General features: G+C 42.0%; 1 protein-coding gene across 1 annotated transcript in view; it reads right to left on the bottom strand.

The window, feature by feature from the left end:
• MGMT (O-6-methylguanine-DNA methyltransferase) overlaps window positions 1–20,006 on the bottom strand; it is a 140,916-nt gene extending 120,910 nt beyond the window's left edge. The window contains exons 1-3 of the mRNA XM_054382722.1: window positions 19,983–20,006; window positions 10,099–10,238; window positions 9,607–9,609 (exon numbers count right to left, since the gene is read on the bottom strand). Coding sequence (XP_054238697.1) covers window positions 9,607–9,609; window positions 10,099–10,238; window positions 19,983–20,006 — 167 coding nt within the window. The remainder of the gene's footprint in view (window positions 1–9,606; window positions 9,610–10,098; window positions 10,239–19,982) is intronic.
• Window positions 20,007–27,272: the final 7,266 nt, after the last annotated feature.

Below are 27,272 nucleotides of genomic sequence, written 5' to 3'. Positions count from 1 at the left end.
CCCATTTTCCCATCTTTAGAGCAAGCATTTGTAATGGAAAAATGCTCCATTGCATTAATCTACCTCTGGCACAAGAAGTGGAAAGGTTCCATTCATGGCTTGAATTAGAGAATTATTGGGCTGCATCAAAAGCAGTGTGACCAGCAGAATAAGGGAGGTGATTCTTCCCCTCTCCTCCACCTGATGTACAGTTCTGGGGCCCCCAACACAAGGACATGGAGTGGGCCCAGAGCAGGTTACAAAGATGAGCAGAGGGCTGGAACACCTCCCCTGTGGGGACAGGATGAGAGAGCTGGTGCTGTTCAGCCTGGAGAAGAGAAGGCTCCAGAGAGACCTGAGAGTAGCCTTCCAGTACCTGAATGAGGCTAACAAGAAAGCTGAGGAAAGACATTTTACAAGGGCTTGTGGCAGGAGAAGGGGCAATGGCTTTGAGCTGGAAGAAGGGAGGTTACAACTGGAAATTAGGAAGAAATTGTTTCCAGTGAGGGTGGTGAGACACTGGAATAGGTTCTCCAGGGACTTTACAGATGCCCCCTCCCTGGAGGTGTTCAAGGCCAGGTTGGATGAGGCCTTGAGCAACCTCTTCTAGTGGAAGGTGTCCTTGTCCATGGCAGGAGGGGTGAAACTAGATGATCTTTAAGGTCCCTTCCAAATCATTCTATGATTCTGTAAGATACACTAGGCATGGAATCTGTGGCACTGCAAACTTCAGGGTGAAAAAAAATTATTTCTTGAGAAATTTCTTGGAGGGATGATGCTGCATAGACAAAACCTCACACTCCTCTTCGATGAAATTATTTTTTCAGCACTATTGCAGCTCTACATCTTCTGCCTGAGAAATAAACCCATCATATTTGTGGTATTTTCAAGTGGGTGTCTGCACAAGTTATATTATCTAATATGGTGTGTTGTTATTTTTGCCAGTTTAAAATATCACCACTGTAAAAACCTGATCACTGCCTTCTTATAACACTTCTTGCTGTAGAAGGCTCAGCCAACAGCTGAGGTTTACAAACACACACCAGTGGAGCACCAAAGCTTTTTGTTCTGCACACCAAGGTGAAGCTTTTAGTGCTTTGACTTGGCATGGTCTATGTGAACACTAAAGGGTTTGAAACATCACATTAGTACCGTGAATAGATATCTTTTTTTGTTTACATAGAGTCCTTAAAGGCTGGATTTCTGGACAAAAAGACAATTGAAGATTTCATAGTATCACAAAATGAAGGGAGCTGGAAGGGACACCTTTGGAGATCATTCGGTTCAATCCCCCTGCTAGAGCAGGGTCACCCACAGCAGCTTCCCCAGGATCACAATGGCCATGTGGGGTTGGAATCACTCTAAAGGAGACTCCACAACCTCTCTGGGTGGCCTCATCAAGGGCTCCAGCACTCTCACAACAAAGTTTCTCTTCATCTTCAGGTGGAACCTGCTGGGTTCCAGTTTAAGCCTGTTGTGCTGTTGCTGGACACCATTGAAAAGAGTCTGGCCCCATCCTCTTGGTACCCACCCTTTAGCTCTTGCTGAGAACTGAGAAGATCTCCTCTCAGGCTGGTCTTCTTCAGGCTAAACGGTCCTAGTTCTCAGCCCTTCCTCTCCACAGAGATGTTCCAGGCCCCCCAGCATGTTTGTAGCCCCCACTGGACCCTCTTGAACTGGGAAGCCGAGAGCTGGACCTAGTACTGCAGATGTGGTTTGGGGGGGGGGGGAGGGAAGGGGGGACAAAGTAGAGGGGAGGAGAATCTCCCTTGACCTGCTGGTTGCCAAACCCACTCCTCTTTAAATCTTGCAGCACTGCCTTTGACAGCTGAGCAGAAGTGCCGCAGCGCTGTCAGGAGAAATAGCAGATCTAAAGCACAGGATTGATTACAGTGGAGTGGCTCGAGATTCACTTCAGCTGAAGTGAGAGAGGAATCTGGGGTTTGCCAACCGTGTGAAATAAAATCCACTGTCCACATCCAACAGGAAAACGTCTCCTGCAAACCACCACTAAAAGCAGGGAATTACAGATTTGAGCTGTGTGCTGTGTAAGGCTTTGGCAGGGTTTCCACTTCCTGGATGCTTTCAGAGTTTTAAATTTTTTGAAACACTATTTCCAATCAAAAGTTTTCATACCGTGATGCAGCATAAACAATCTTACAGCATCCTCCACAAGGAGCTTGTCAAAAAACACCCTAGCCCAGTTTATTTTTTAATAAAAGGAGAACTATGCTATATAATAACTCTTCCTGCCACATCCATTGAATCTACTGAAATAAAGATTGATGCCTGGATATTTGGAGACACTTCTACCAGAGAAGGCAATATTTCTTCTTCCCTACCCCCCTTTTTTTTTTTGCTTTCTCTGTTTAAATAAACCACCTTCTGTTATTTTGCAGTAATTTGAAGTAACAAGCATCATCTTTCCATTTTCCAGGCAACTGCATGTTTTATTTGTAGAGATAAATGGCAGTAAACTCAATGAGATTTGCATAGATTTTGCCCCATCCATTGAAAAAGCATCACCCAGAATGCCCAGGTGTTGTCCCAGCCAGCCAGAGTAGCACTTTTAAGCTTTTAAGAACAAGGTATGTTCCTAAAAATGGAATATCTCCAATGAAGAAAGGCTGAGTGAGTTGGGAATGTTCAGCTTGAAGATGAGAAGGTCCAGCGAGACCGTCTGGAGGACTTAAAGAGCCAATCAGAAAGCTAGAGGCAGATTTTTATGCAGGGCTTGATGTGACAGGACAAGGGGTGGTGGTCAGACTAGAGAAGGAAGAAATGTTTGACACTGTTGGCCCAGGTTGCCCAGAGAGGTGATAGATGACCATCTCTGGAACCATTCCAGGTCAGGTTGTTTTAGCCTCTGAGCAATCTGACCTAGTTGAAGATTTGACTGCAGGGGAGTTGAGATAGATGACCTTCTTTAAAGGTTATTTCCAACCCAACACCAACCATTCCATGATTCTGTGACGGTATTCCAGAAGTAAGATTCTACCTGGGGCACTGCATCCGGCTCTGAAGTCTCCAACACAAGAAACACATGGACCTGTTGGAGAGGGTCTAGAGGAGGCCACAAAGATCATCAGAGTCTGGAGCACCTCTTCCATGACTACAGGCTGGGTGAGTTGAGTCTGTTCAGCCTGGAAAAGAGAAGGCTCCAGGGAGACCTTAGAGCAGCCTTCCAGTACCTGAAGAGAGATACAGGAGAGCTGAGGAGAGACTTTTTACAAGTGTTTGTAATGCTAGGGGCAGTGTATTCAAACTAGAGCAGGGTAGACTTAGATCAGACATTAGGAAGATATTCTTCACAGTGAGGGTGGTGAGATACTGGAACAAGCTGCCCAGAGAGGTTGTGGACACCTCATCCCCAGAAGTGCTTAAGGCCAGGCTGGACAAAGCTCTGAGCAACCTGGTCTAGTGGAAGGTGTTCCTCTCCATGGCAGGGGGTTGGAACTAGATGGTCTTTAAGGTCCCTTCCAACTCAAGCCATTCTATGATTTTATTATTCTAAGTAATCCAAGCTCTTCACCCAGCCACTACCCAAGGGCTTAACACTCTCAGACTGACATCAAATGCAGGCTGGATCTCAAACCTAATCTGTTTATATTAACGCCTACAAAAGATCCCTCTAATGAAGCATTTTCCAGTCACTGTAAACAGTAATTAAATACATTAAAGTGTAAAAAAGGAAAGGGCCACACAAAGAATACTTTGATCACTGATGAGCATCATCAGCTTTGACGATTATGGTATTTAGAAGAGTAAATGTTATGCTTTAGCTGGCAAGAAAGTGATGCATCTGGATTTGTCCACTGTCAGTCAGGGTTTGAACATCTTCCCCCATGGCTGCAGATATGTCATCTCAGAGAGGACAAACTCTGCTGTAGTACTTGCTAAGAAAAATCAATCAAAAATAAATACAATTCTCCAAATATTAGGGAGATGTTGAGTTTTGCCAATATTATTACTCAAAGGGCACAAACTGGCACTCAGGAGGTTCCATCTCAACACAATGAAAAATTCCTTCCCTCTGAGGGTGCTGGAGCCTTGGAGCAGGCTGCCCAGAGAAGTTGTGGAATCTCCTTCTCTGGAGAGATTCTAACCCCACCTGGCCATTGTGATCCTGGGCAAGCTGCTGTGGGTGACCCTGCTTTAGCAGGGGGGTTGGACTGGATGATCTCCAGAGGTCCCTTCCAACTCCTACCATGCTGGGATTTACTGTGTGGTTACAAGGTTTTATCCTGTACCTGCTGCTGGTTGACAGCTAGTTGAAGATGAGCTAGTGTATGCCCACGTGGCCAAGAAGGTCAACAGCTTCTTGGCTTGGATCAACAATAGTGTGGCTAGCAGGAACAGGGCAGGGATTATACCCTTGTACTGTGCACAGGTGTGGCTACACCTTAAATACTGGTTTCAGTTTTGGGGGCTTCACTCCAAGAAAGACATTGAGGTGCTAGAGCAGGTCCAGAGAAGGGTAACAAAGCTGATGAAATGTCTAGAGCACAAGTCTTGCAAGGTGCAGCTGAGGGATCCAAAGAAAAGGAAGCTGAGGGGAACCCTCATTGCTCTCCTCAATTCCCTGAGAGGAGGTTGGTGTGAACTAGGGGTCTGTCTCTTCTACCAGCTAACAAGCAACAGGATGAAAGGAAACAGACTCAAGTTGCCTCAGGGGAAGTTTAAACTGGATATTTGGACAAATTTTGTCTTCAAAAGGGTTGTCAAGCCCTGGAACAGGATGCCCAGGGAAGTGGAGTCATCACCATCCCTGAAAGTGTTCAAAATGTGTACATGTGGTGCTGAGGGCCATGGCTTAGTGGTAGACTTGGCAATGATAGGTTAATTGTTGGATTTGATTTTGGAGGTCTTTTCCAACCTTAATGATTCTGATTTTAATTAGAAAAATCTCTCCTGTTACACCATAATTTGAAGGAAGGACTGGATGGGGAGGAGGGATACCTCCTCCAAGCTACATTGCCAATAACCCTTCACTCAAGCAAGTCTCTTCAGATGTTGACAATAAACCAGAAATCTATTCAAAGAAGCTAAGCAGAGCAGCCACAAACCTACCTACTTCAGTCATTTTTTAGCATGCCCTGGAGCTCCACTAAGTTTCTTAGCCTTGGCTGCTGCTTATTGGAGAAACAGGAGGAGTGGCACTCTCCCAAATGCCTCCCACTTGTAGTATCAAAGTGAGATATCACTCTCAGTAAATTTTACAGTATGAGGAATGAAACAGTTAGCAAAGTTGACATTTAAACCATCATCACTGGCTGTGATTAAATACCTCAGAGATGAGCAGGGTGGTTCACACCTCTCCAAGTTATTGTTCTAGGCTCCTACCAGACTCCCTGCACTCACTGCCTTCTCACTTGAGATTATTCTTTTGAATCTGTAATAGCTGGAAACCTGTTTAAACAGATTCTGGAGAGTTTCTCATAATGTTAAACCAGCAGAGAGAGATTGACTGAAACCCTGGTGAACTTCTTGAACTGCAGATTCACCCTTTAAAGGTTTAGGCAGATTAATAATACAAGAATGGCCAAACTGGCTCCTTTTCCCTCCTCCTCTGATCTCACTTTCTAAGATGCAGGGAAATGAAACACTAAAAATGAAATTGCAAAGAAACCTGCAAGAAATACAGAGGGCAGATGGGATCATGCTGCTTCCAAAAGAATTCCTCTTCTCAAAAGAGCATAAAGGGAAGTCTGGGGTGTTACTAGAACACCAGGGAAATGCGTATTTTGATCATTCAAAAAGCAAGTCAACCAGTCCAACCTCACTTCTCACACACACACATGAAATGACATTAACTCCTCTGCAGTCTCTCAAATTCAAGTTCGCATCCATATCAACCAACCATCAGGTCCCCACATCTATGGAGGAAGAGATCATCTGCACACCTGAAGCTTGAGAAGGATACATTTAGACTGGATATTAGAAATTCATCCCAGTAAGGGTGGTCAGACACTGGAACATGCTGCCCAGGGAGGTCATGGATGCCCCCTCTCTGAAGGTATTCAAGGCCAGAGCAGATGAGGCCTTAAGCAACCTGGTCTGTTGGAAGGTATCCCTGACCATGGCAGGGGGGAGTTGGAACATGATGATCTTGAAGGTCTCTCTCTCCCAAACCATTCTACAAATCCATGACAGTGCAAACTTGATGGAGAAACCAACAAGTCAATCCACAACTGGGTGATAAAACAGAAATAGGTGGTTTCAAGCTGCTGTTTTCAGTCAGCCAATTGTTAGTACCATACTTAGCTTACAAAATGCTTGGAGACAATTACAGTTGGTGTTCAAATTAAAGCTTTTACAGTCGTGTTTAGATGAAATATCTCATTTATATATACGAAATTTTATTTTATCACATGTCCACACGCATTCAAAAAGCTTGACTAACCCTCCCCTCCTTTCCCAACCACCACACTGATGTGTCTTGACTTTTAAACTCTGCCAGCATCACAAGGAGCAGACAAACCTCAGGTTATTGCAATTAGTTTCATCTCATTAATAGATCAATTTCTTCCAGGCACACTAAAAACCGGATTTTTACTTTGTGTTTCTCCTTTTTAGACTACATTATAGCCAGTGTTCTTATGTTTTAAGGACAGCCATCACAGAGTAGGCTGTAATCTCAGGTGATTAATTGCACAGCATTTTACAAGCTGTAAAAGAGCGAGATCTCCACAAGACCATTAACCAGATTCTCTTACAACTAGCAGCTCTGTCTGATGACTGCAAGTTTTAAGTATTTATATATTTCAAAGGTTTACTTAGTTTTGTTGTTAAAACTCCCACTTAAAAAAAAGAAATCTATATTGATTGTTACATGCAATTCTACATGAGAGGTCCCAAGCACTGTGGAGCAGAATACCAATATTTATTACTACTCTTGAGCTCATTATGGTTCTGTCTGACAGGGGTCCATTAAAATCAATTTTTATGTGTCTTATGGTTTGTTGTTTTTGTGTTTTGGTTTTTTTTCCTACCCAGTGTTCTTCCCATAGTGTTTATTAGCCAGTTAGGTGAAACACTGGGCACTGTTTTTGTTTTATTTTACTCTGTCAAAAATAATGAGGCTGGATTTAACAACTATTCACTAGCGATGAGTAGAAGAGATTAAATGTTATCCTTCAGCACAAACATTTACAGATGGCTTTAAAATTGTTTAGACCTTTAGCATCAGGAAAGACAAAATCAAGTCCCACCTTCCACTTCTTTTTCACACTTAAAATATTTAAGTTCTTAATCGTGAGAATGTTCTGCTTGCCATTAATTTCTGAAACACTCTTCAGTAATATTCATGAAGTTCAGTAAGGACTGAGCAGAGTCCTGTATCTGGGGAGGAATAACCCAAGGCACCAGTACAGACTAGGGGTTGCCCTGATGGAAAGCAGCTCCATGGAGATAGACCTTGAAGTCCTAGTGGACAGTAAGTTACCATGGGACAGCAATGTGCCCTTTTGGCCAAGAGGGCAAATGCCATCTTGGGGTGCATCAAGAAAAACCTCTGTCCAGCAGGTCTAGGGAAGTTCTCATCTTTCTCTACTCTGTTCTTGTGAGACTACATCTGGAATACTGTATCTAATTTCAGGCTGCCCAATTCAAGAGAGACAGGGGTCTGCTGGAGGGAGTCCAACAGAGAGCTGTGAGGATGATTAAGGGACTTGAGCATCTCTCCCATGAAAAAAGACTGAGACCTGGGCCTGTTTAGTCTTGAGAAGACTGAGAGAGGATCTTATTAATGTTCATAAATATCTGAGGGGTGGGTGTCAAGAAGAAGGTGCCAGTGTCTTTTGACTAGTGTCCTGTGATAAGACAAGGAACAACAGGGACAAACTGGAACATAGGAAGTTCCACCTCAACATAGCAAGAAACTTTTTTGCTGTGAGGGTGGTGGAGTCTTTGAGCAGGCTACCCAGAGAGGTTGTGGAGTGTTCTTCTCTAGAAACTTTCAAAACCCACCTGGATGTGCTCCTGTGTGACCTGTTCTAGGTGATCCTGCTTTGGTAGGACGGTTGGACTAGATGATCTCTACAGGTCCCTTCCAACCCCAAATATTCTATCATTCTACCTCTAACCTCACGATTTTTGCACATAAATTATGTAATCACCAAGTTAAGTGTTATTAAGATGCCACTAAAGTCTCAAGAACTCTGTGAGGCCAAGAAATTAAGTCACCACTGAGAAAACATAAAGACCAAAATCAGATGAAAATTAAAGAACCAGGAAAAGGATCTAAACTGCTTGATGTCTGCCCAAAGATGATGATCTTGAGATCTTTCTTCAACCAGCCAGCTTGGTGATACTACACAAATCAACAGCAACCTCCCTAAGAGACTGTCCTTACAGATGGGACAGATTTTGCCTTGCAAAGCTTCCTCAAGGAGAGAGGTGACCCATAGTTTATGAGAAGCAGCATGCAGAAATGAATAACAAAATAGCCAGGAGCTTTTGGGGACACGAGAGTAATTGGATGGAAAAAACATCTGTGTGCTTGAAAGATGGATTTCTCCACCTTGCCTCTCCACCACCACTTGTTCTGAAGGTATTTACTGTCCCTAAACATTCTGTTCAAAAAGAGCAGATAAACTACGAAGTGAAACATTCGAAACCACAATATTAAAAGTCAAACACAGATCTTTTGGTCTTACTTCTCTCCAGGAGAGCTACACAAACACACCCAGTATAACCATACCTCTACATCTAACTTCTTTGTTTCTAATTAAGAGCTTCTTCCAATAATCTGCCATTTCACTTTGAGCCTGTATTATTTAATATCCAGAACTCCACAACTCTTTTGTCTTCAGCTTTTATCTTCACGCAATTCACTTTATGTCAAGAATTACACAGAAGAGCACACAATCTCTTGAAGCTGTCACCTTTAAAAGCCCACAGATCTTTTTCCTACCATTCCTCCACCCACTCATTGACATTTCTTCTTCTCAAGGGTGAGGAGTCCTCATTCTGTGATTTATTTAGTGGTTCCTCAGGCAGATGCTGCTTTACAGCAAAGACAAGATTCAGCCTTATCCTAAATACCTCTTTATTCCCATTCCTCATCAGGCGAAATCCGATACAAGAATCAGCAGATGAAGAAACTCCAGTGCTTATTTCCATATCACTAGAGTTGGCAAAATTGTCAAACCCAGAGGGTTAAGGGGTTTTGTATGAAACAAAACCATATTTCAGACAGAATACACATTATGCTTCACATTCCTAATTTTACACACACTAAAATTATAAGGATAATAGGAAAACAGAAAAGGAGAAATGCCACAAATCAATGGAGAATTTCAGAAGCAAAAATCAGGAAAGAAAAGGAAGCCAAACCTGTCTGAGACTTGTCAGAGAAAGCTCTGCTGTAAGACTGTGGCAAAGGCTGCAGTTTTATTACTAAAACCAGCTGAAGAAATGAGCCTTAAATAAGCAGCACCAGAAATTTCATTTTGGCAGAGGAATTTGGCAAAGAAATTTTTCAATTTTGACACAACTCAGTGCTCCTTCTGAAAAAGTCACTGAGAATTTCGTCATAAATAAGGAAAAGACCAAAGACCTGAACAAGACTGATGTACTTCAGCAGATTAAACTGCACTTATAATCAGCAGTAAGATGTACTTACACCTCCTCAATCAATTCTGTACCATCTACATTCCACAATTCATCATCTGTTCTGGATTCCAAAAGACAGTAGAGCTATGGAAAGCCAACTAAATCTCTCACAAGAGGTACACAGTGATTAAAACAATTATTCGAGCTTAATTCTAGCTGTTGAAACACATATAACTAGGTACAGATATACAAGAAGCTTTTGCTCCTTAGACATATTCATGTGCCCAACTAGGGGTCAGGATTGACTTTGAGAGCCTACATTAAAAATACTTTTATTTTAGAACATTTATTTGTTAATATTATTGATGTAGCAGAGAAAGAAATGTGTTTGGGATCCACCACTCCTTAAAGGCACTGAAGGCTCCTTCTTCCTCTCACCAGAGCAAGCCATATTTTCAGTATGGCTAACAAAAACCAGTATAAATAGTTATGTCTTAGATCCTCTGAGCAAATTCTTTCCTCTACCACATACATAAGCATAGGAACAAAAAAATATGGACTTACCCACTTGGCAGCATGCTCATCTTTGGAAGTTTGATCTCATGCAAACCTATTTCACACCCAGAGATCTTGAGCTTCCCCACAGGGCTGAGCAGAGTCACATGTTTCTCCTTGCACTGAGACTCTCCCTGTCTGGAATTCACCTGTTCAGGAAAAGAAAGTCCTTTTTAATTGCATGCATTATCACCAAGAACATTCATCTCAAGAGAGAATAGTTTCCACGAGTCACTTTAAAAAAAGAGTAAAGAAAGAAACCAATTTGAGTGAGAGTCTTGATCTTCTTGAGGGTATGAAGACTCTACCAAGGGATCTGGACAGGCTAGATTGATGGACTGCAGCTTATGGAAAAAGATTCAACAAGGCAAATCCCTACCATTCTGTGTGTTTCTTTTGTTCTGTTCACTTTTTTTTTTGTTGTTTTTTTACCCAGTTTCACTTGAACTGAACTCTTTGGAGCAAAGCATCTTTTATCTTGGTTGTACACCACCAGTGGTGATGTGGTCTGGAGCTAGTGTTTGGGTCTGGACAAACTTGTGGTGTTGTGTGCCATTTCTCTCCTAATAATTATATAAACCAAGATGTAAATATGACTCAAAGCATCTGCTGAGTTGAACTGGTGGAGTTTGTTTAGCCCAGATGAATGTGACAAGGATGTTATTGTTGATCTTGTAGAGTACTGAGAAATGCTTGGTATCCGTTTCCAACTCCATCCTATCAGTAATCATAAAACTAGACTGGTAACAATGGGAATAAAAAATTGCTTCTTTCACTAAGGAATGATTGATATTTTTTCATTTTTTTTTCAGCAGACACATTCCATTTGTGTTCCAGCAGTTATTTGCATAACTCTGCAACTCTAAACCACTGAATCTACTTTGTTGTCACAATAATCCTTTAGAAATCAGTGTCAAAACACATCAGATGTTAGCTGATAAACCAGCCATGAAACTGCTGCTAGATGAGATTTCTTATGAAGGTCACTGTTCTGCTAGTTAACATGGGGTTTTTTTGAGGCTCTGATTTACACACTGACTTCTTAGCATGGATCATTTGAAGTTAGAGTTTTGAAAGTAAAAGCCATAGTTTAGGAAACTTGAATTACGCTGTTTACATAAAATCACAGAATCATTTAGATTGGAAAAGACCTTTAAGACCATGAAGCCCATCCATTAACCCAACACTACCAGCTTTCTTGCTAAACCATGTCCCTCAACACCACTTCTATAAGGCTTTTCAAAATTTTCCAGGGATGGTGATGCTACCACTGCCCTAGGCAGCCTGTTTCAGTGGTTGACAACCCTTTAAAGTGAAGAAGTTTCTTCTGTTACCAACATATGAAGACAGGCTGAAAGAATTGGGGCTGTTCAGCCAGGAGAAGAAAAGGTTTCAGGGAGACCTTATAGCTACATTTCAATGTCTGAACGGGACCTACAGGAAGGCTGGGGAGGGACTGTTTAAAAGGGCCTATGGTGATAGGATAAAGGGTAATGGTTTTTAAACTGGAGCAGGGTTGATTTAGGTTGGACATTAGGAGAAATTTCTTCACACTGCGAGTGGTGAGATACTGGAACAGGTTGCCCAGGGATGTGGTTGAGGCCCTGTCCCTAGAGACATTCAAGATCATACTTGATGTGGCCCTGGGCAGCCCAGTCTAGTTGGAGTTGCCCCTATTCACTGGAGGGACCCTTTGGGGGTCCCTTCTAACCTGATGCAATCTGTGAACCTAAACATCCCCTTGTTTTTTTAGCTCATTGTTTCTCCCTCAAGGGGAGAACATGGGTTAACTTTTTTTTTTTTTTTTTTTGCAGAAGGTGCTTTGGGTGACCCTGCTTTAGCATGGAGGCTGGATTAGATGTTCCCCAGAAGTCCCTTCCAAATCCCCAGCATGCTGGGATTCTGTGATTACCAAATGCATAGACATCATTTAGTGCAGACTGGTGGACACTGAAAACCTGTTCCTGCCCACATTCTTCCAATATAGTCACCATTTACTCAACATCTTCCCCAACATGCTCTTGCTGAAGCTGTGAGAACTACAAAGGAATGGCATCTTACAGCAAAAAAAAATCTAATAAATCCAAATGAAGAGTTTTCTGTCTTTTTTCTCCATCTTATGTAAAAAAGTTTGAAGAATTTTGATCAGGTGCTGCATGAACTGCACCTTCACTCTGCCTTTCCACTGTAATGCTTAAAAATCTGTGTCAAAATCTCTCATAACGTTGAAATTAAATGGAAAAATAGGACTTTGAGAGGAAATTTCTTCTGTTATCCTCTGGAGTCATGCTATGGAAATAGAAATGTAGGTGTGGTGTAAGTCTGTGTCTCACTGGAGTGCTGAATGCTCTACAGAAAACTGAAGACTTGTTAGCCAACAGAATTAAGTCTTTTTTGTCATTAATAACAGATGAGTATCAAAAGGTTTTCACAGTGGATGATTTATCACTATGAATATTAGCATGATTTATGAGTTAATGTCCTGTACAGAGGAGCCTCATTTTCCAGGCATGCTCCCATGACTTAACAGCAGCACATCTTGGTGTCAACCATGCTCCTCCTAGGGGCGAAGGTCCCTTAAATTGCACATCAACCCTACAGAACACCACTCAGAACCAGAAATGTACTGCTCAAATTGCCTTCCTAGGGTTCAGATGCCAAGGATGCAAAACAGCAGTGAGTTTTATCTCCTAACCGAGGTGCCATGAATCCAAAAGCCAGCATTAGCTTGATGACTTGCATAAAGGATCTTAACCTCTTGTGTTCACTACTAACTCAGTTTAACAGCCCTGTTGCTGCCAAGGTTTTCAGCATTAAAACATACCTCCCATTTGATTAAACATGGATTTCATTTACAATTTGCATTAATCATCTTTCACATTGTAGTAAATAATTTAAAATAATTTTCTCTGTCCTATTTACCCGCACTAAAACCCATTGGAGGTTGGCCTGAGATCCTTAGAAGAAAGAATCATTTAGGTTGGAAGATACTTTTAAGGATCATCTACTCCAACTCTTAACCCAACACTTCAATCCAATTAATTTCCATAACGGGGAAAGGATAAATTAAAAAATGCAGAGAAATCCTGAGGATCAACAAGGTTAAAAAAACCCATAAAAATCAATAACCAAGTGTTCCCATGATTCATATTCTGCCAAGAGCTTGGTCTTTTTCCAGAAAACAAGTCACAGAATCCCAGCATGGTGGGGGTTGGAAGGGACCTTGGGAGATCACCTACTATAAGCCCCCTGCTAAAGCCCCCTGCTAAAGCAGGGTCACTCACAGCAGCTTGCCCAGGATCACAATGTCCAGGTGGGTTTGGAATCTCTCCAGAGAAGGAGACTCTACAACCTCTCTGGGCAGCCTGCTCCAGAGCTCCAGCACTCTCACAGCAAAGAATTTTCTCCTCCTGTTGAGATGTAACCTCCTGGGTTCCAGATTGTGCTCATTGCCCTTTGTCCTGTTGCTGGGCACTACTGACAAGTCTGCCCCCATCCTCTTGCCCCACACAGGACCGTTAGCTCTTGCTGAGCACTGAGAAGATCCCCTCTCAGGCTGTTCTTCTGCAGGCTCAATATCCCCAGGTGTCTCAGCCTTTCCTCCTCTCAGAAATGCTCCAGGCCCCTTAGCATCTTTGTAGGCTCTATTGGATCATCTCCAGTAGTAGTTTTCTGTGTCTCTTGAGGTAGGGAGCCCAGACTGAACCCAGTACTCCAGATGTGGCTTCACTAGAGGGAAAGGAGAACCTCCTTCACCATGAAGGTCACACTCTTGTCAATGCACCCCAGGAGACCACTGGCTTTCTTGGCCAGGAGAGTATATTGCTGGCTCATGTGTCTCAGTCTTCTCACAGTGCTGCTCCATTCCCCTCAGCATTCTTCATGGTCAAGAGAGCAAATCTTACAGCATCTCCTACACTTCAGCACCCTGCCCAAAATCAGTGTTTCTGAACTGAGAGGAAGAATAAAAATCATCATTAACATCTCCTGTTCCTATCATAAAGACAACTACATGACACAATAATTTAGAAACAACCCCTAACCTTATTTGCAAAGTATTTTAACTGCAGAACTTTTTTGCCACCCCACCTGGGGCTGCAGAGATGAAGATCCATGCAGACCATGGCTGCTAGGGAGCTTACACACACCAGTAGTCCAAGGCTTTCTTTGAATTATATCAACATCTCTTTAATAGTTTAAAACTTCCTGCATTTGTTTTACTGGTTTCTGTGTGTTTACTGAAAAGGAAACAATCCATTGTATGTTAAGAATATGGGAAGAGATATTAATAGTAAAAATAAATGCATTTGTGCACATATATTTCACTGTGGAGGATTATTTTCCAACCTTAAGTAGCTAGTCTGAGATGAGAGAAGTTCTTACTCAGAAGAATGTCTCTGTTTTTATTTAAAGCAGAGGAAAAAAAAAGGACTGGAGAAAAAAAATAAAACCATGATGCCCATACAGTCAATGTGTAATGAAACAAATCTAAAGACTTAATCCTATAAATATCTTGCTTAATCATCAATATTTTCACCTTCCAGATAAATAGTGACTGCTACTGCTTCAAGAGTAACAAGAATTTCTGTACTACAAGTAATTTCTGTGTAGTGAGGAAAGGAAGGAAGAAGTTTCATACCCAGAAATAGTTTAATATATAGAAAAAATATATACAGAATGAGAAACATCTATTTCTTATTTTTTATTATTCATAAAATGGTTCTATGATTGCAGTGCCTCACTACCCTCATAGGGAAGAATTTCTTCCTCATGCCTCATCTAAATCCAGCTTCTTCCAGTTTCAAGCAATCATGCCTCATCCTGTTACCATGCCTTTATAAAAACAAATTCCTTCTCTAGCACTCCTGTACTTCTCTTCAAATACTGGAAAGTGGCTCTAAGGTCTCCCTGGAGCTTTCTCTTCTCCAGGCTGAACAACCCCAACTCTCTCAGCCTGTCTTCATAGGAAAGGTGCACCAGCCCCTGATCATCTCCAATAATAGCATCTCCAGCACCTCTCTAAGTCAATCTAACCCTGGTTAAGCCAAACCTGCAACTTAAGAGGATATGAAAACAAAACCTCCTCATTTCCCAGCTAGGGGAGGTTCAGAAAGGAACCATCAGACCAGAGTTAGTTTGGGGTGATCCAACCATTTCTTTACCTTGCGGAGGACTAATCCCATAAAAAATATGAAGGTGCAAAATTATTTTAAACACATGCAAATATATACTGGCAAAGCAGCCTCTAAAATTCAGTCCACATCCTCACTTACCCAAAGGTCCACCTCACACAATCCACATCCCCTCTTACCCAAAGGTCCACCTAACACAAACCAGAGGAATCCATGTTCACATACAAGAGCAACAACTGTTTTCTACAGCGTTTTAGAAGTAGTCGACAAGAGCAAACAGAACTCTTTTATTAAACAATCAAAGACAACAAAATCGAGTTTCTGTTGGCCCATCATATTACACTGCTAATCCTCTTTGGATGGCAACCAAAAGACCCTGAAATGCCAAGCTATGAAAGTGCATTTCCAAGCACTGGTAGCCTCTGGCTCTTTGGCTTCATCTTGCTTTGGCAGACAGTAGTAATCCTGGTCTGTCAAATGACAAATTCCCAGTGTACTTCCTATCAAGGTTCTCTTAGAGATCTATATTTTACTTAAAGGATATTTTAATTGTAATAATTTTCTTCTTCTAATTTGGCAGGTAGGGTATTACTAAGCATCAAGATGGGAATTTGTCTACTTTAGCTATTGTCCACATGCCAAGCCTTCATTTGAGATGGTGTCAGCAGAAAATAAAACACAAGACTTTAGTGGGCTGTTTGAATAGGAATCCATAGATTCATAAAATGGTTTGGGTTGGAATGGACCTGCCCCAGGTGATTCTGCTTTGGCAGGGGAGGTTGAACTAGATTATCTCTAGAGGTCCCTTGAAGACCTAACATTCTATGATAATAGTATCATAGAATAGTATCATCATCTAGCTCCAACCCCACTGCCAAGGGCAAAGACATCTTCCACTAGACCAGGATGCTCAAGTCCTCATCCAACCTGGCCTTGAATACCTCCACAGAGGGGACAACCACAACCTCCCTGGCAAATCTGTTCCAGTGTCTCACCACTCTAAAGAATTCAGAGTCATCATTTTCTCCAAGACTATTCCCAAAACATCTAAACACAACCTGGCTCTTACCCCACCTATTATTAGCAAGAGCTAAGGACCTGTGGGGGGCAAGAGAATGGGGCCAGATTCTTCTCAGTGGTGCCCAGGGACAGGACAAGGGGCAACAGGCACAAACTGGAATCCAGGAGGTTCCATCTGATGAGAAGGAGAAACTTCTTTTTTGTGAGGGTGCTGAAGCCCTGGAGCAGGATGCCCAGAGAGGCTGTGGAGTCTCTCTTCAGAGATCACTTCCAACCCCTACCATTCTATCATTCTCCTCTAATACAAAGTAAAAATGAAATTTTAATCAGATGAGATTTGTATCAGGTTCAGGGGAACTGAAAATGGGCTAAAACAAAGAAAATCTAGCAGGATGACTTCAATATTAGGCACCACTTCAAATTTTTATCACCTAAATCCACAAAAAATTTCTTGATCTGCTTCTTCTGCTCTCCACAGAGCTGAAGTCAGGACCAGCTAAATAAAAGATAATGCAACTAGGCATAACACAATAAAAGATATTACCTTCACCATGCATTATTGCTGCCAATTATAAGAATCACTTCAACTTAATTTCAGAGGCACAATCACCCTCAACTGTAACAGTCTCTTTTTTAAATTTCAAGCAGTATTACATTAAGGCAATAACTCACCTTCCAGCTATAATATCAGTCTCCCTTATTGCAAAAATACTTTTCATAAATACTTCTCATCGACAAGGCAAGCTAATTCAGGTTAATTTTATTGTATTTTGGTGCTGCCTCACATTTGTGTGCAATTACCTTTATCATTTTATTGCCTTGCCAGAAAGTAATCAGAACAATTATTTGAGGAGGGGAGGTGCATAAATTCTAAATCACACTTGCTGGCATTTTTGATCAAATAGCAGCTTTATCTCCAGAAGTGGCAGGGACATGGGATAAATCGTGCATCAGTCAAGTGTGGCTGACCCCCCAAGTGCATTGCACAATATCAGGAGTGCTTCAAAAGAAACTTTCCTATATAATCCATCATTCTTTATAATACTAAAATAGCTACACCTGAAGAGCAGGAGCTACAGAATAAGAACAAAATAAATCTAAGCAATATGAACAAACCCATTAATAGTGCTCCTTAAGCTGAAGGAGAAGCAGGAATTCGAATTGCATTGAAGGAAAGAATTCCACTGAAATGTTTGGAGTGGGTAGGACAGCTTTAAACAAATGAAGCAGCAAATTGTGTGTAAAAATTCATAAGAAAATACAAATACATCTACAGAAAAATAAACACATTGGAAAGAGGTGTCAAAATACACATACAAAAAAAAAATAACAACATTATAGTCTTGGCAGAAACACCTGAATTTTCCTCTTATCAGTCATTTTGATTCAGGGCAACACAGACAAGTATCTCACTGCATTAACTGAGCAGAGGATCACAGTTAGCACAGGTTTAAATTTACTAAGTTTACTTAGCAAGTTTAAATTTAATTATTACCACAAATTCAGAGGAAAAGAACTACATTTTAAGGCTTTACAAGAGGGACCTACAGGCTGGGTCAATGGTCCAAGGCCAGTGGGATGAGGTTCAACAAGGCCAAACATCAGGTCTTCCACTTGGGTCACAATCACCCCATTATAGCTGCAGGCTTGAGGCAGAGTGCCTGGAAACTGCCTGATGGAAAAGGACCAGAGATGCTGGTCAACAGCAGCTGAAGATGAGCCAGTATGTGTCTGGGTGATCAACAAGGTCACCAGCATGCTGGTCTGGATCAGGAACAGTGTGGCCAGCAGGACTAGGGCAGGGATTAGGTCACTATAATCAGCACTGGTGAGGCTCCACCTCAAATATTGCATTCATATTTGGGGCCCTTACTCCAAAAAGGACATTGAGGTGCTGGAGTACATCCAGAGAAGGACAAAGCTGCTGGTGAAGAGCCTAGAGTACAGGTCTTGTGAGTGGTTGAGGGAACCAGGGTTGTTTAGTCTGGAGAGGTTGGAAGTGACAGGAAAGCCTCAAGTTGTGCCAGGCATGGTTTAGGCTGGATATTAGGAAAAATTTCTTCTCTGAAAGGACTTTTAGGCCCTGGCCTGGGCTGCCCAAGGCAGTGGTAGAGTCCCCACCCCTGGAAGGATTTCAAAGCTATGTAGACGTGGTGCTGAGGGACATGGTTTAGTGGTGACCTGGGTTAATGGTTGGACTTGGTCTTAAAGGGTCTTTTCCAGCCTGAATGATTCTGTGATTCTCAGCCATATTTCATCCTCTTTCCAGGACACCCAACATATGTCTTGGATCACCACAACAGAATTAGGGATGGAGTGGAAGACAAACACAGTGATTGTGGAAAACATCCACAACTGACTCTTTCAGAAACCATTTTTCAGCAGCCTGCTTAAAAAACATTCAGCACATGACATGGGTGACAACTGATTTCAGCAAAAACCATGTGCCAGGCACACACTGTGTGTCACCCTGATGTGTGATTATGCCCAAACTAAACCTGTAATCTCATCATCATAAATGTCACTGAAAACACAAACTATATCACATACATATTTAAGATGCATCAAGAATGGAGGGAAAACAGAAGCAGAAGAGCCTGGACTGGGTCTGCACAGCCCCCAGCAGACCCCCACAGCAGATGGGCTGTGAGAGTTATGTGTTTTACCTTAAACCTTCTGCCTTTCCACATATCAAAAGGGGAAAACTCCCCTAACAGCTAATGCTGCACCTTTCAACTGAGAGCTGGAGAAACAAAAAGGTTAGGTAACAAATTATTAGTTTCATGTAATTTGCCACCTATATCACACCCAGCTTTGAATAAGAGGGAACTCTTCCCACCACAGTTGGTTGTACAGAAGATAATCAAATACTTCTCCGCCATTATTCCAAGTACCTGCTAAAAGATGTTTCTGATGGGAAAATACACAAATAACCAAATTAGATGCCTGTTTAAAAAAGTAGAACAAGAATTTATTTTCCTGAACTTCTTCCTCAACTGTTCCATTATAAAAGATAAACCCAATTTTCTTCAGTGGAAAAGAGAAACAAAATCATATACAGAGAGGCAGAAGACAGAATATGCCAAAACACTACTTCCCTAAGCCACAACAAAATTGTTATGTGGATTGCAACCACAAGTAATGCTACTACTAAGACCTTTTTAACAGCAGGAATAGTTAGAGAAGCAAGTTTGATTGTTCTAGAAGTATTTTCCTACAGGAACATTTTTAGTGTTACAAAAAACAGATATTCCAGAGGAAAAAAATAAATGTGTTTGCATCTTCAAGTTCATTTTCATTCTTTGAAGAATATGGTAATTGACTAAATAATGTGTTGATGCCTTTCAGGGAGGTAAATTGTTCTGAATGTCTATTTTACTATAAAGTTATTGACTTACACTTCTGCTGTTGAGATTTTAAGCTTCAAAATTAAGCTCTTATTTTTTTTTTTTTTACCACTGAAGTGTTTTAAGAAATGGAAGCAGCTAACAAAATGCAGCACTGTCCCCTTAGTTTATGCTTTGTGGCAGATAGCTACGTGATGGGGAAAGGTCCACTGATGCCTGTTACCAACCATGACAGAGCTACAGAGATTTACAATGCAGCATCAATCTTGTCAGCTGGATTCTTAATACTGACTGCTGGACACTGGGGAAAAAACAAACTATGTTACGTGAACTCTTTTGTAATGCTGGACTCTCAATGTCCATCTCAAGCAAGAGGGCTGCACTAAAAACTTACTTTCGGAGCAAGTCGTGATGCCATGGTAGATGAGAGGTCTCCACCTGTGAGGAAAAAACAGAGTTAGGCTGAGATTTAATTCCACAGGGGAAAAAAAAAATGCATGCCAGTAGTGCTACCTCCTCTAAAAATCAACTCCCTAGTTCAAGAAAGCACTATGTTTCAGTATGATTACAAAGGTGAGTTTTAATTTCCACCCCACACCCCAGAAGCAACCAGGAATTTTGATACTCATAAGGTCACCTACTGCTTGTTAGGAGTCAAATCAGATGGTACTTTGGAAACTTCTTCCATAACAACCACTACACAGCTCTGATGTTTTGGATAAGAATAGCTTAAAAGATCATAGAATCATAAAGGTAGGAAAAGACCATCAAGTCCAATCTTCTACTCAACACTTCCATGACCACTAGACCATGTCCCAGAGTGCCACATCTACTCGTTTCTTGAACACCTCCACGCTGACTCCACCACCTCCCTGTTCCAATGCCTGACCACTGCTTAAGGAAAGAAACTTTTACTAATAACCAACCCACCCAAACTAAACCTCCCCTGGCACAGCTTGAGGCCATTTCCTCTTGTCCTGTTGTTAGTTACTTGGGAGAAGAGGCTAACACCAGCCTCACTACAACCTCCATTCAGGCAGCATAAGGTCTCTTCTTAGCCTCCTCTTCTTCATGATAAACAACCCCAGTTCCCTTAGCATCTCCTCATAAGACACCCTCTTCAAACCCTTCACCAGCTGTAAATATATGTACCAAATAAAGTATTAATTTAAGGAATATTTGCACAGGCAGTAACACTTATGACTTACTTAGGAAAATAAACAGCCTTTTATGATGTAGAATCACAGAGAGTTTTTTTTCCATCTTAAACAATTAAAATTAACCCAACACTAACAAGGCCACCACTAAAACCATGTCCCTCGGCACCACAGCTACACAGCCTTTAAATTCCCCTAGGAATGGGGACTCCAGGACTGCCCTAGGTAGCCTTAGCCAGGCTTTGACAAATCTTCTGGGGACAAAATTTGTCCTAACATCCAAACTAAACCTCCTCTGATGCAATTTGAGGTCATTCCTCTTGCCCTGTCCCTTCCCATTTACAAGAAGAATCCAAACCCTACCTGGCTCCAACCTCCTTTCAAGGAGTTGTAAGAAGCCAGAAAGTCTTTCCTCAGCCTCTTTTTCTTCATGCTGAACAACCCCAGGTCCCTCAGCCATTCCTCACCAGACCTGTTCTCCAGATCCTTCACCAGCTTTGCTGCCCTTCTCTGGACCTGCTTCAGGACCTCAATGTTGTTCTTGAAGTGAGGGGCCCAAAACGGAACTCAGGATTCAAGGTTCAGCCTCACCAATGCTGAGTACAGGGGACAATCCCTGCCCTGGTCCATCTGGTCACACTACTGCTGATCTAAGCCATGATGCTGTTGGTTGTCTTGGCCACCTGAGCACATGTTGGCTCATCTTCAGCAACTGTCAATCAAAACACCACATCTTTCTGTGCTAGCCAGAAAGGACTTGGAAAACCTGAGATGCTCCTATCATTGCTTTAAAGATTTACTATTTCTTAATCAGGTAGAGCTATCCTCTCCCATGGAATAGTGAGTTGCCTGAAGTGGAAGAGCTCCCAGTGAGGTTGGCTGGGAGTCAGGACACTGAAGTACCACATTTTAAGGCAAGAAAGTAACTGACTTGGTTACATCGTGGATTTAAGAGGAGAGATTACAAAACACTAAGAAAACATCCAAGAAATGTTAACTTCAATTATTCTAATTCTAGTCTTAAACAGTATCATTATTTATAAATCATTAACAAAAATAACAAGGGGTTCCTCTTTGCTCTCCCCTTTGAAATAAAGGATGAATGGTATTTCCTTGGTATTTAAGTTCCTGCTCTCCATTTTCTTCTCAGAAGAAGGTAAGATCACTATCTTTGTGAAGATGTGCTAGAACATTGCACTTTAAAATCAGGGAGAATATCTGTCAAAGCTCAGCCTCAGAGTCCTGACTCCCAGCCAACCTTGATGGGAACTCTTCCACTTCAGTCAGGGAACTCACTACTCTACCGGAGAGGATAACTATATCCGCTTCAGAAGTGATAAATCTCTTAAAAGAAATGATAGGAACATCTCAAGCTTTCCAAGTCTTCTCAAGCACATCAAGCCTTGAGGCCCAAATAAGTGACAGAACTTACAGCCACTTCCAAACTACTTAATGGCTGTTCCGTCAGCTCAGCCAGATTACAAAATTTCATCCTGACTGAAGGAGCTCAGAGCCCAGCAGACATCTCTGGGACAAAATAGGTGAGAAAACCTTTTCATTAAGACGTTTTTCTTTACCTCCACCACAGTCTATCTCCCCTTTTATCAACAAAATGGGGCCAAATACAAAAAAATCAAGTTAAATTTCATACTTTTGTTTTAAATAGCATCTAATCTGTAGTGACAAGAGCAGTTTAATTGCTAGCCAGGTTCCACATAGAAACAGAGAATTATTTCCGCTTGAAAAAATCTTTAAGATAATTGAGTCCAACCAGCAGTGCCAAGCTTGCTGCTAAACCATGTCACTCAGCACCACATTTCCATGGCTTTGAAATACCTCCAGAGATGGTGATTCAGCCACTTCCCTGGACAGCCTGTTCCAGGGCTTAATCTTTTGCGGGAAGAAATTGTTTCTCATGTTCAATCTAAACCTCCCCTGGTACAACTCAAGGCCATTTCCTCATTTCCTATCATTTGTCTGGGAGAAGGGGCTGACCTCCACCTCATTCCAACCTCCTTTCAAGGAGTTGTAAAAGTGAGAGGGTCTCCCCTCAGTCTTCTTCAGGCTCACCAAACCCAGTTCCCTCAACCACTCCTCACAAGCCTATCTCCAGTAAGCTCTGCCTCAGTCCTAAGCTGTCAGATCACAGATCTCCTGTCTCACTTCCTCTTGCTCTTTCCATCTGGATGTGCCAAAGTTCTCCAGAACTTCTGCTCTCACACAAGAGCTGTGCTGAGAATAAAGCCATACTGATGAGCATCCAGGCAGCAGCATGCTCCTGAGACACCTGGAAGATACATAAATGCCTTCAGGGTGCAAGTAGAAGGTCCTGTATAATAGAAGATGAGATGGTGATGGAGGCTAATGTATCACAGATTCACAGATTGCATCAGGTTGGATGTTAAGCCTCTAAGGTCATATCATCCAACTTCCCTGCAGTCAGCAGAGATCTCCAGCTAGATGAGGCCATGCAGGGCCACATCAAGCTTGATCTTGAATGTCTCCAGGGGCAGGGCCTCAACCACATCCCTGGGTAACCTGTTCCAGTATTTTACCATCACAGACATACTCTGCGAGAACTTGAAACCTTTGATTAGGTTAATAAACCAAAAATGTAAAGAAAATTCAGCAGATCCTTAAAGGCCATGAAAAAATTCAGCCATGTTTTGTTGATAGCCTAGAACAGAAGTCCTTGGGTTTTAAGACACTTCCCTGCTTGCTTTCACAGAATTATAGAATGGCTTAAGTTGGAAGAGACATTAAAGATCATCTACTCCAACCTCTCTGCTATGGGCAGGGATACCTCTCAACTATGCTTGGTAGCTCAAGGTCTCATCCAACCTGGCCTTGAACACCTCCAGGGAGGGGACATCCACAATCTGTCTGGGCAAGCCATTCAAGTGTCTTGCCACCCTCATACTGATCCTAAGATCCAGTCTAAACCTACTCTCCTTCAGCTTAAGGCCATTCCCTCTTGTCCTGCTGCTACACGCCCCTGTGAAAAGTCTCTCTTCAGCCTTCCTGTAGGTTCCCTTCAGGTACTGGAAGGTACCTTATAAGGTCCCCCAAGAGTGTTCAGGCTGCACAACCCTAGCTCCCTCAGCCTATCCTCATAGCAGAAGCGCTCAAGCTCTTAGATCATCTTTGTGGCCCTCATCTAGATTCAAACAGTTCCATGTCCTTCTTATGCTGGGGACACCAGAACTGGACACTGAGGTGGACATTCACAGGACTGCAACCCAGAAAGTACATACGATGGCAGCACTACAGTAAGAACTTAGATTCATAAAAAGTATTTTTTTTCTCAGGTCACCAACTTTTAAACACTAAAGGAAGATTCTCCTTGAAAGACAACATGTGTCCTGTGATAGATACAAACTGGAACACAGGAAGTTCCACCTCAACATAAGGAGAAACTTCTTTACCATGAGAGTGTCAGAGCCCTGGAGCAGGCTGCCCAGATTTCAAGAACCATCTGGATACACTCCTGTGTGACCTACCCTAGGTGATCCTGCTTTGGCAGGTGGGTTGGACTCTACCTCTGGAGGTCCCTTCTAAGCCCTACCATTCTATGATTCTATGACAAGCCCTTAGGATCCACAGAACACCCTCTGCTTTCAGCACTAAAATTTAAAACCAGCCGTTATATCAAGCCAGTATATGAATAAAATTCCATATGAAAACATTTAAAGTGCATTATATTTTTGGTCAAGATGAAAGGGTGAAAACAAAAAAGAAAAACCCAGAACTCAAGCAATCTATTCTAATTGGGTTCCCATGGTAACTGTACAATTGGGTTTTTCAGTCTAACATCCCAAAGGCCCAATGCACACTTGTAAAATATACTTCAAACAGCCTGAATTGTTTTTACATTACAGCACTCCCAGGAAGATCAATTACTACACATCCCCACCCTAACTATTAATGGCAGGAGATGTTAACACTATTGGCTATATTAACATAAGTCATGTAAAAAAACCAAACCAAAACAAAACAAAACCAACCACCACAGCTCACCATAGTTATATAAAACTAATTACACACTTCAGATTCACCACCCATGTAACAAACCAATACCAGTCCTGTCACAAGATCCTGTTTCCTGAGTGGTAGAAATCAACCCCAAATATATACCAAACTCATTTGGCTTCTCATATTGATTTTGAGGATAAACAGAATCAATCATTAATAATTACATTAGAAGATGACCCAGAGGGGTTAATCATATTCTTAGAAACTCTCACTACAGAAGCAAATATTGCTGCACAAAAAAAAAAAAAAAGACAGTTGAAAAGCATCTTGACCCAGGCCATACCCATTGCCAAAACCAGAAAAAGGAGCGTTCAGGAGCGTGCAACTCATCTTAAAGATTAAATATAATCACGGAATTATCACAGAACTGTTTCAGTTGGAAAGGACTTCTAAGCTCATCCAGTCCAACCTTCTACCTAAAACCACCATGGTCATTAAATCATGTCCCAAAGTGCCATGTTCACACACTTCTTGAAAGTCTTCAAGGACAGTGACTCTACCACCTCCCTGTACAGCCTGTTCCAATGCCTGAGTTGTTAGTGTTCTATTAAAAAAAAAAAAAAAGAAAAAAAAAAAGAAAGAAAAATCAAACCATCACAGGCATTTATTAAAGAGTTTCCATCAGATTAAACACTTGACCTTGTTGGGTCTCAATTTAACTCCCAGATCCAGCCAATGTTTCCACACAGGCCTTTTATCCACTAGCCAAAGTCTCAAAGATAAAAGGAATAATGATCCACACCCACTAATGAGGATTCAAACCCAACTAATTTACTTCTCTTCCAGGAACAAAACCAAACTGAATCCAGTTTTTAAAAGTCAATCTAATTTCTCAATCAACCAGAAATGCTGGCATTTCATGGACTTAAGTCAGCAAATAAGCATACGCTCATAGAGTAATTTTTGTCAGAAGAGATCCTCAAGATCAAAGCCAACTGTAAATCTGGCACTGCCAGGCCACCACTAAACCATGTCCCTCAGCACCACACCTACACAGGTCAAAACCCCCCCAAGGGAGGGGGATTCCACCACTGCCCTGGTCAACCTGGTCCACGCCATGACAACTCTTAAGGGGAAGAAATTGTTCCTCATGTCCAACCTAAACCTCCCCTGGGGAAACTTAAGCCTATTTCCTCTCATCCTATCACTTGTTCTTTGGGAGAAGAAATCACTCCCCACCTTGCTCCAACCTCCTTACAGGGAGTTGTAAAGAGCAATGAGGTCTCCCCTCCACCTCCTTTTTTCCAGGATGAACAAGCTCAATCCCCTCAGGTGCTCCTCACAAGACTGTTCTCCAGATCCTTCACCAGCTTCACAACCTTTCTTTGGACACACACTACCAGATGTATTTCTGGTCTCAACAGGAGACTATACCATGGATTTCCCTTTCCCCTCCACTCTTCCCACTCCATGATGTCCAACCATACTAAACTCCAGAGGAGCAAGATGAAGGAAAAATGAAATTCCGTGGATTGTTTCACCAGGACACTGCTGATAGTCAGAAAATGTCACGTCAATGTCACCTGCCTGCTGCTATCAAAGCGAGTTTGTGCATTTCATTTGGATTTTTAGATGTTGCACATTTCATCTTCTGGTTTTAATATGGAAAACAGAAAAAAAAATGATCCTTTAACAGGGTCTTAAATATACTTTATGTGTTTATTAAAAAGTTTAACTCATTAATAGACCTTCTGCATTTGAATTATTAAAACCCGAAAATACACTCAAAAGACCAAAATCCCATCTCTTAGTGGCACCAAGAACATATAGCTACTGAATATTATAAAAACAAAGTCAAGCATTTACAGGGTTTTACTAGTATATCATCATTTTCCCCTAAAAAAAAAAAAAAAAAAGGATTTAAACTTCTGCATTGAGAAATCCCACTTCTAACTCAAATAAGCAGCAGCCCCAGATGACTATTGCAAGTCCCACAGCTCAGCTTCAGGTTGAGTGTGAATATAGTGTGATCTGAATCAACACTGCTTCTCCAGATGCCATCAGCTCCCTCTGAGGCCCTCCATCAGCAGTGCTGCTTTAGCACCATTTCACCTGAAAAGCAGAAGGGAAACTTTATACTAATGATCTCCCTTCTTCCTCCATGAGATGACACAATGCCAGAATTGTGGGAGTTGGAAGGCACCTCTGGAGATCACCTAGTCCAACCCTCAGGTTAAAGCAGGGTTACCCACAGCAGCTTGCCCAGGATCACAATGTCCAGGTGGGTATGGAATCTCTCCAGAGAAGGAAACTCTGTAACCTCTCTGGGCAGCCTGCTCCAGAACTCCAGCACCCTCACACCAAGTAAGTTTCTCCTCCTGTTCAGATGGAACCTCCTGGGTTCCAGTTTGTGCCCATTGTCCCTTGTCCTGTCACTGGACACCACTGGAAAGTCTGGTCCCATCCTCTTACCCCCCACAGGTCCTTTCACTCTTGCATTGAGAAGATCCCCTGTCAGGCTGTTCTTCTCCAGGATCAACAGCCCCAGGTCTCTC

This window comes from Indicator indicator, chromosome 7, assembly GCF_027791375.1.
Source record: "Indicator indicator isolate 239-I01 chromosome 7, UM_Iind_1.1, whole genome shotgun sequence".
NCBI lineage: Eukaryota > Metazoa > Chordata > Aves > Piciformes > Indicatoridae > Indicator > Indicator indicator.
The sequence above is the reverse complement of the archived record's forward strand: the minus strand, read 5'-3'. Positions and strand labels throughout refer to the sequence as shown.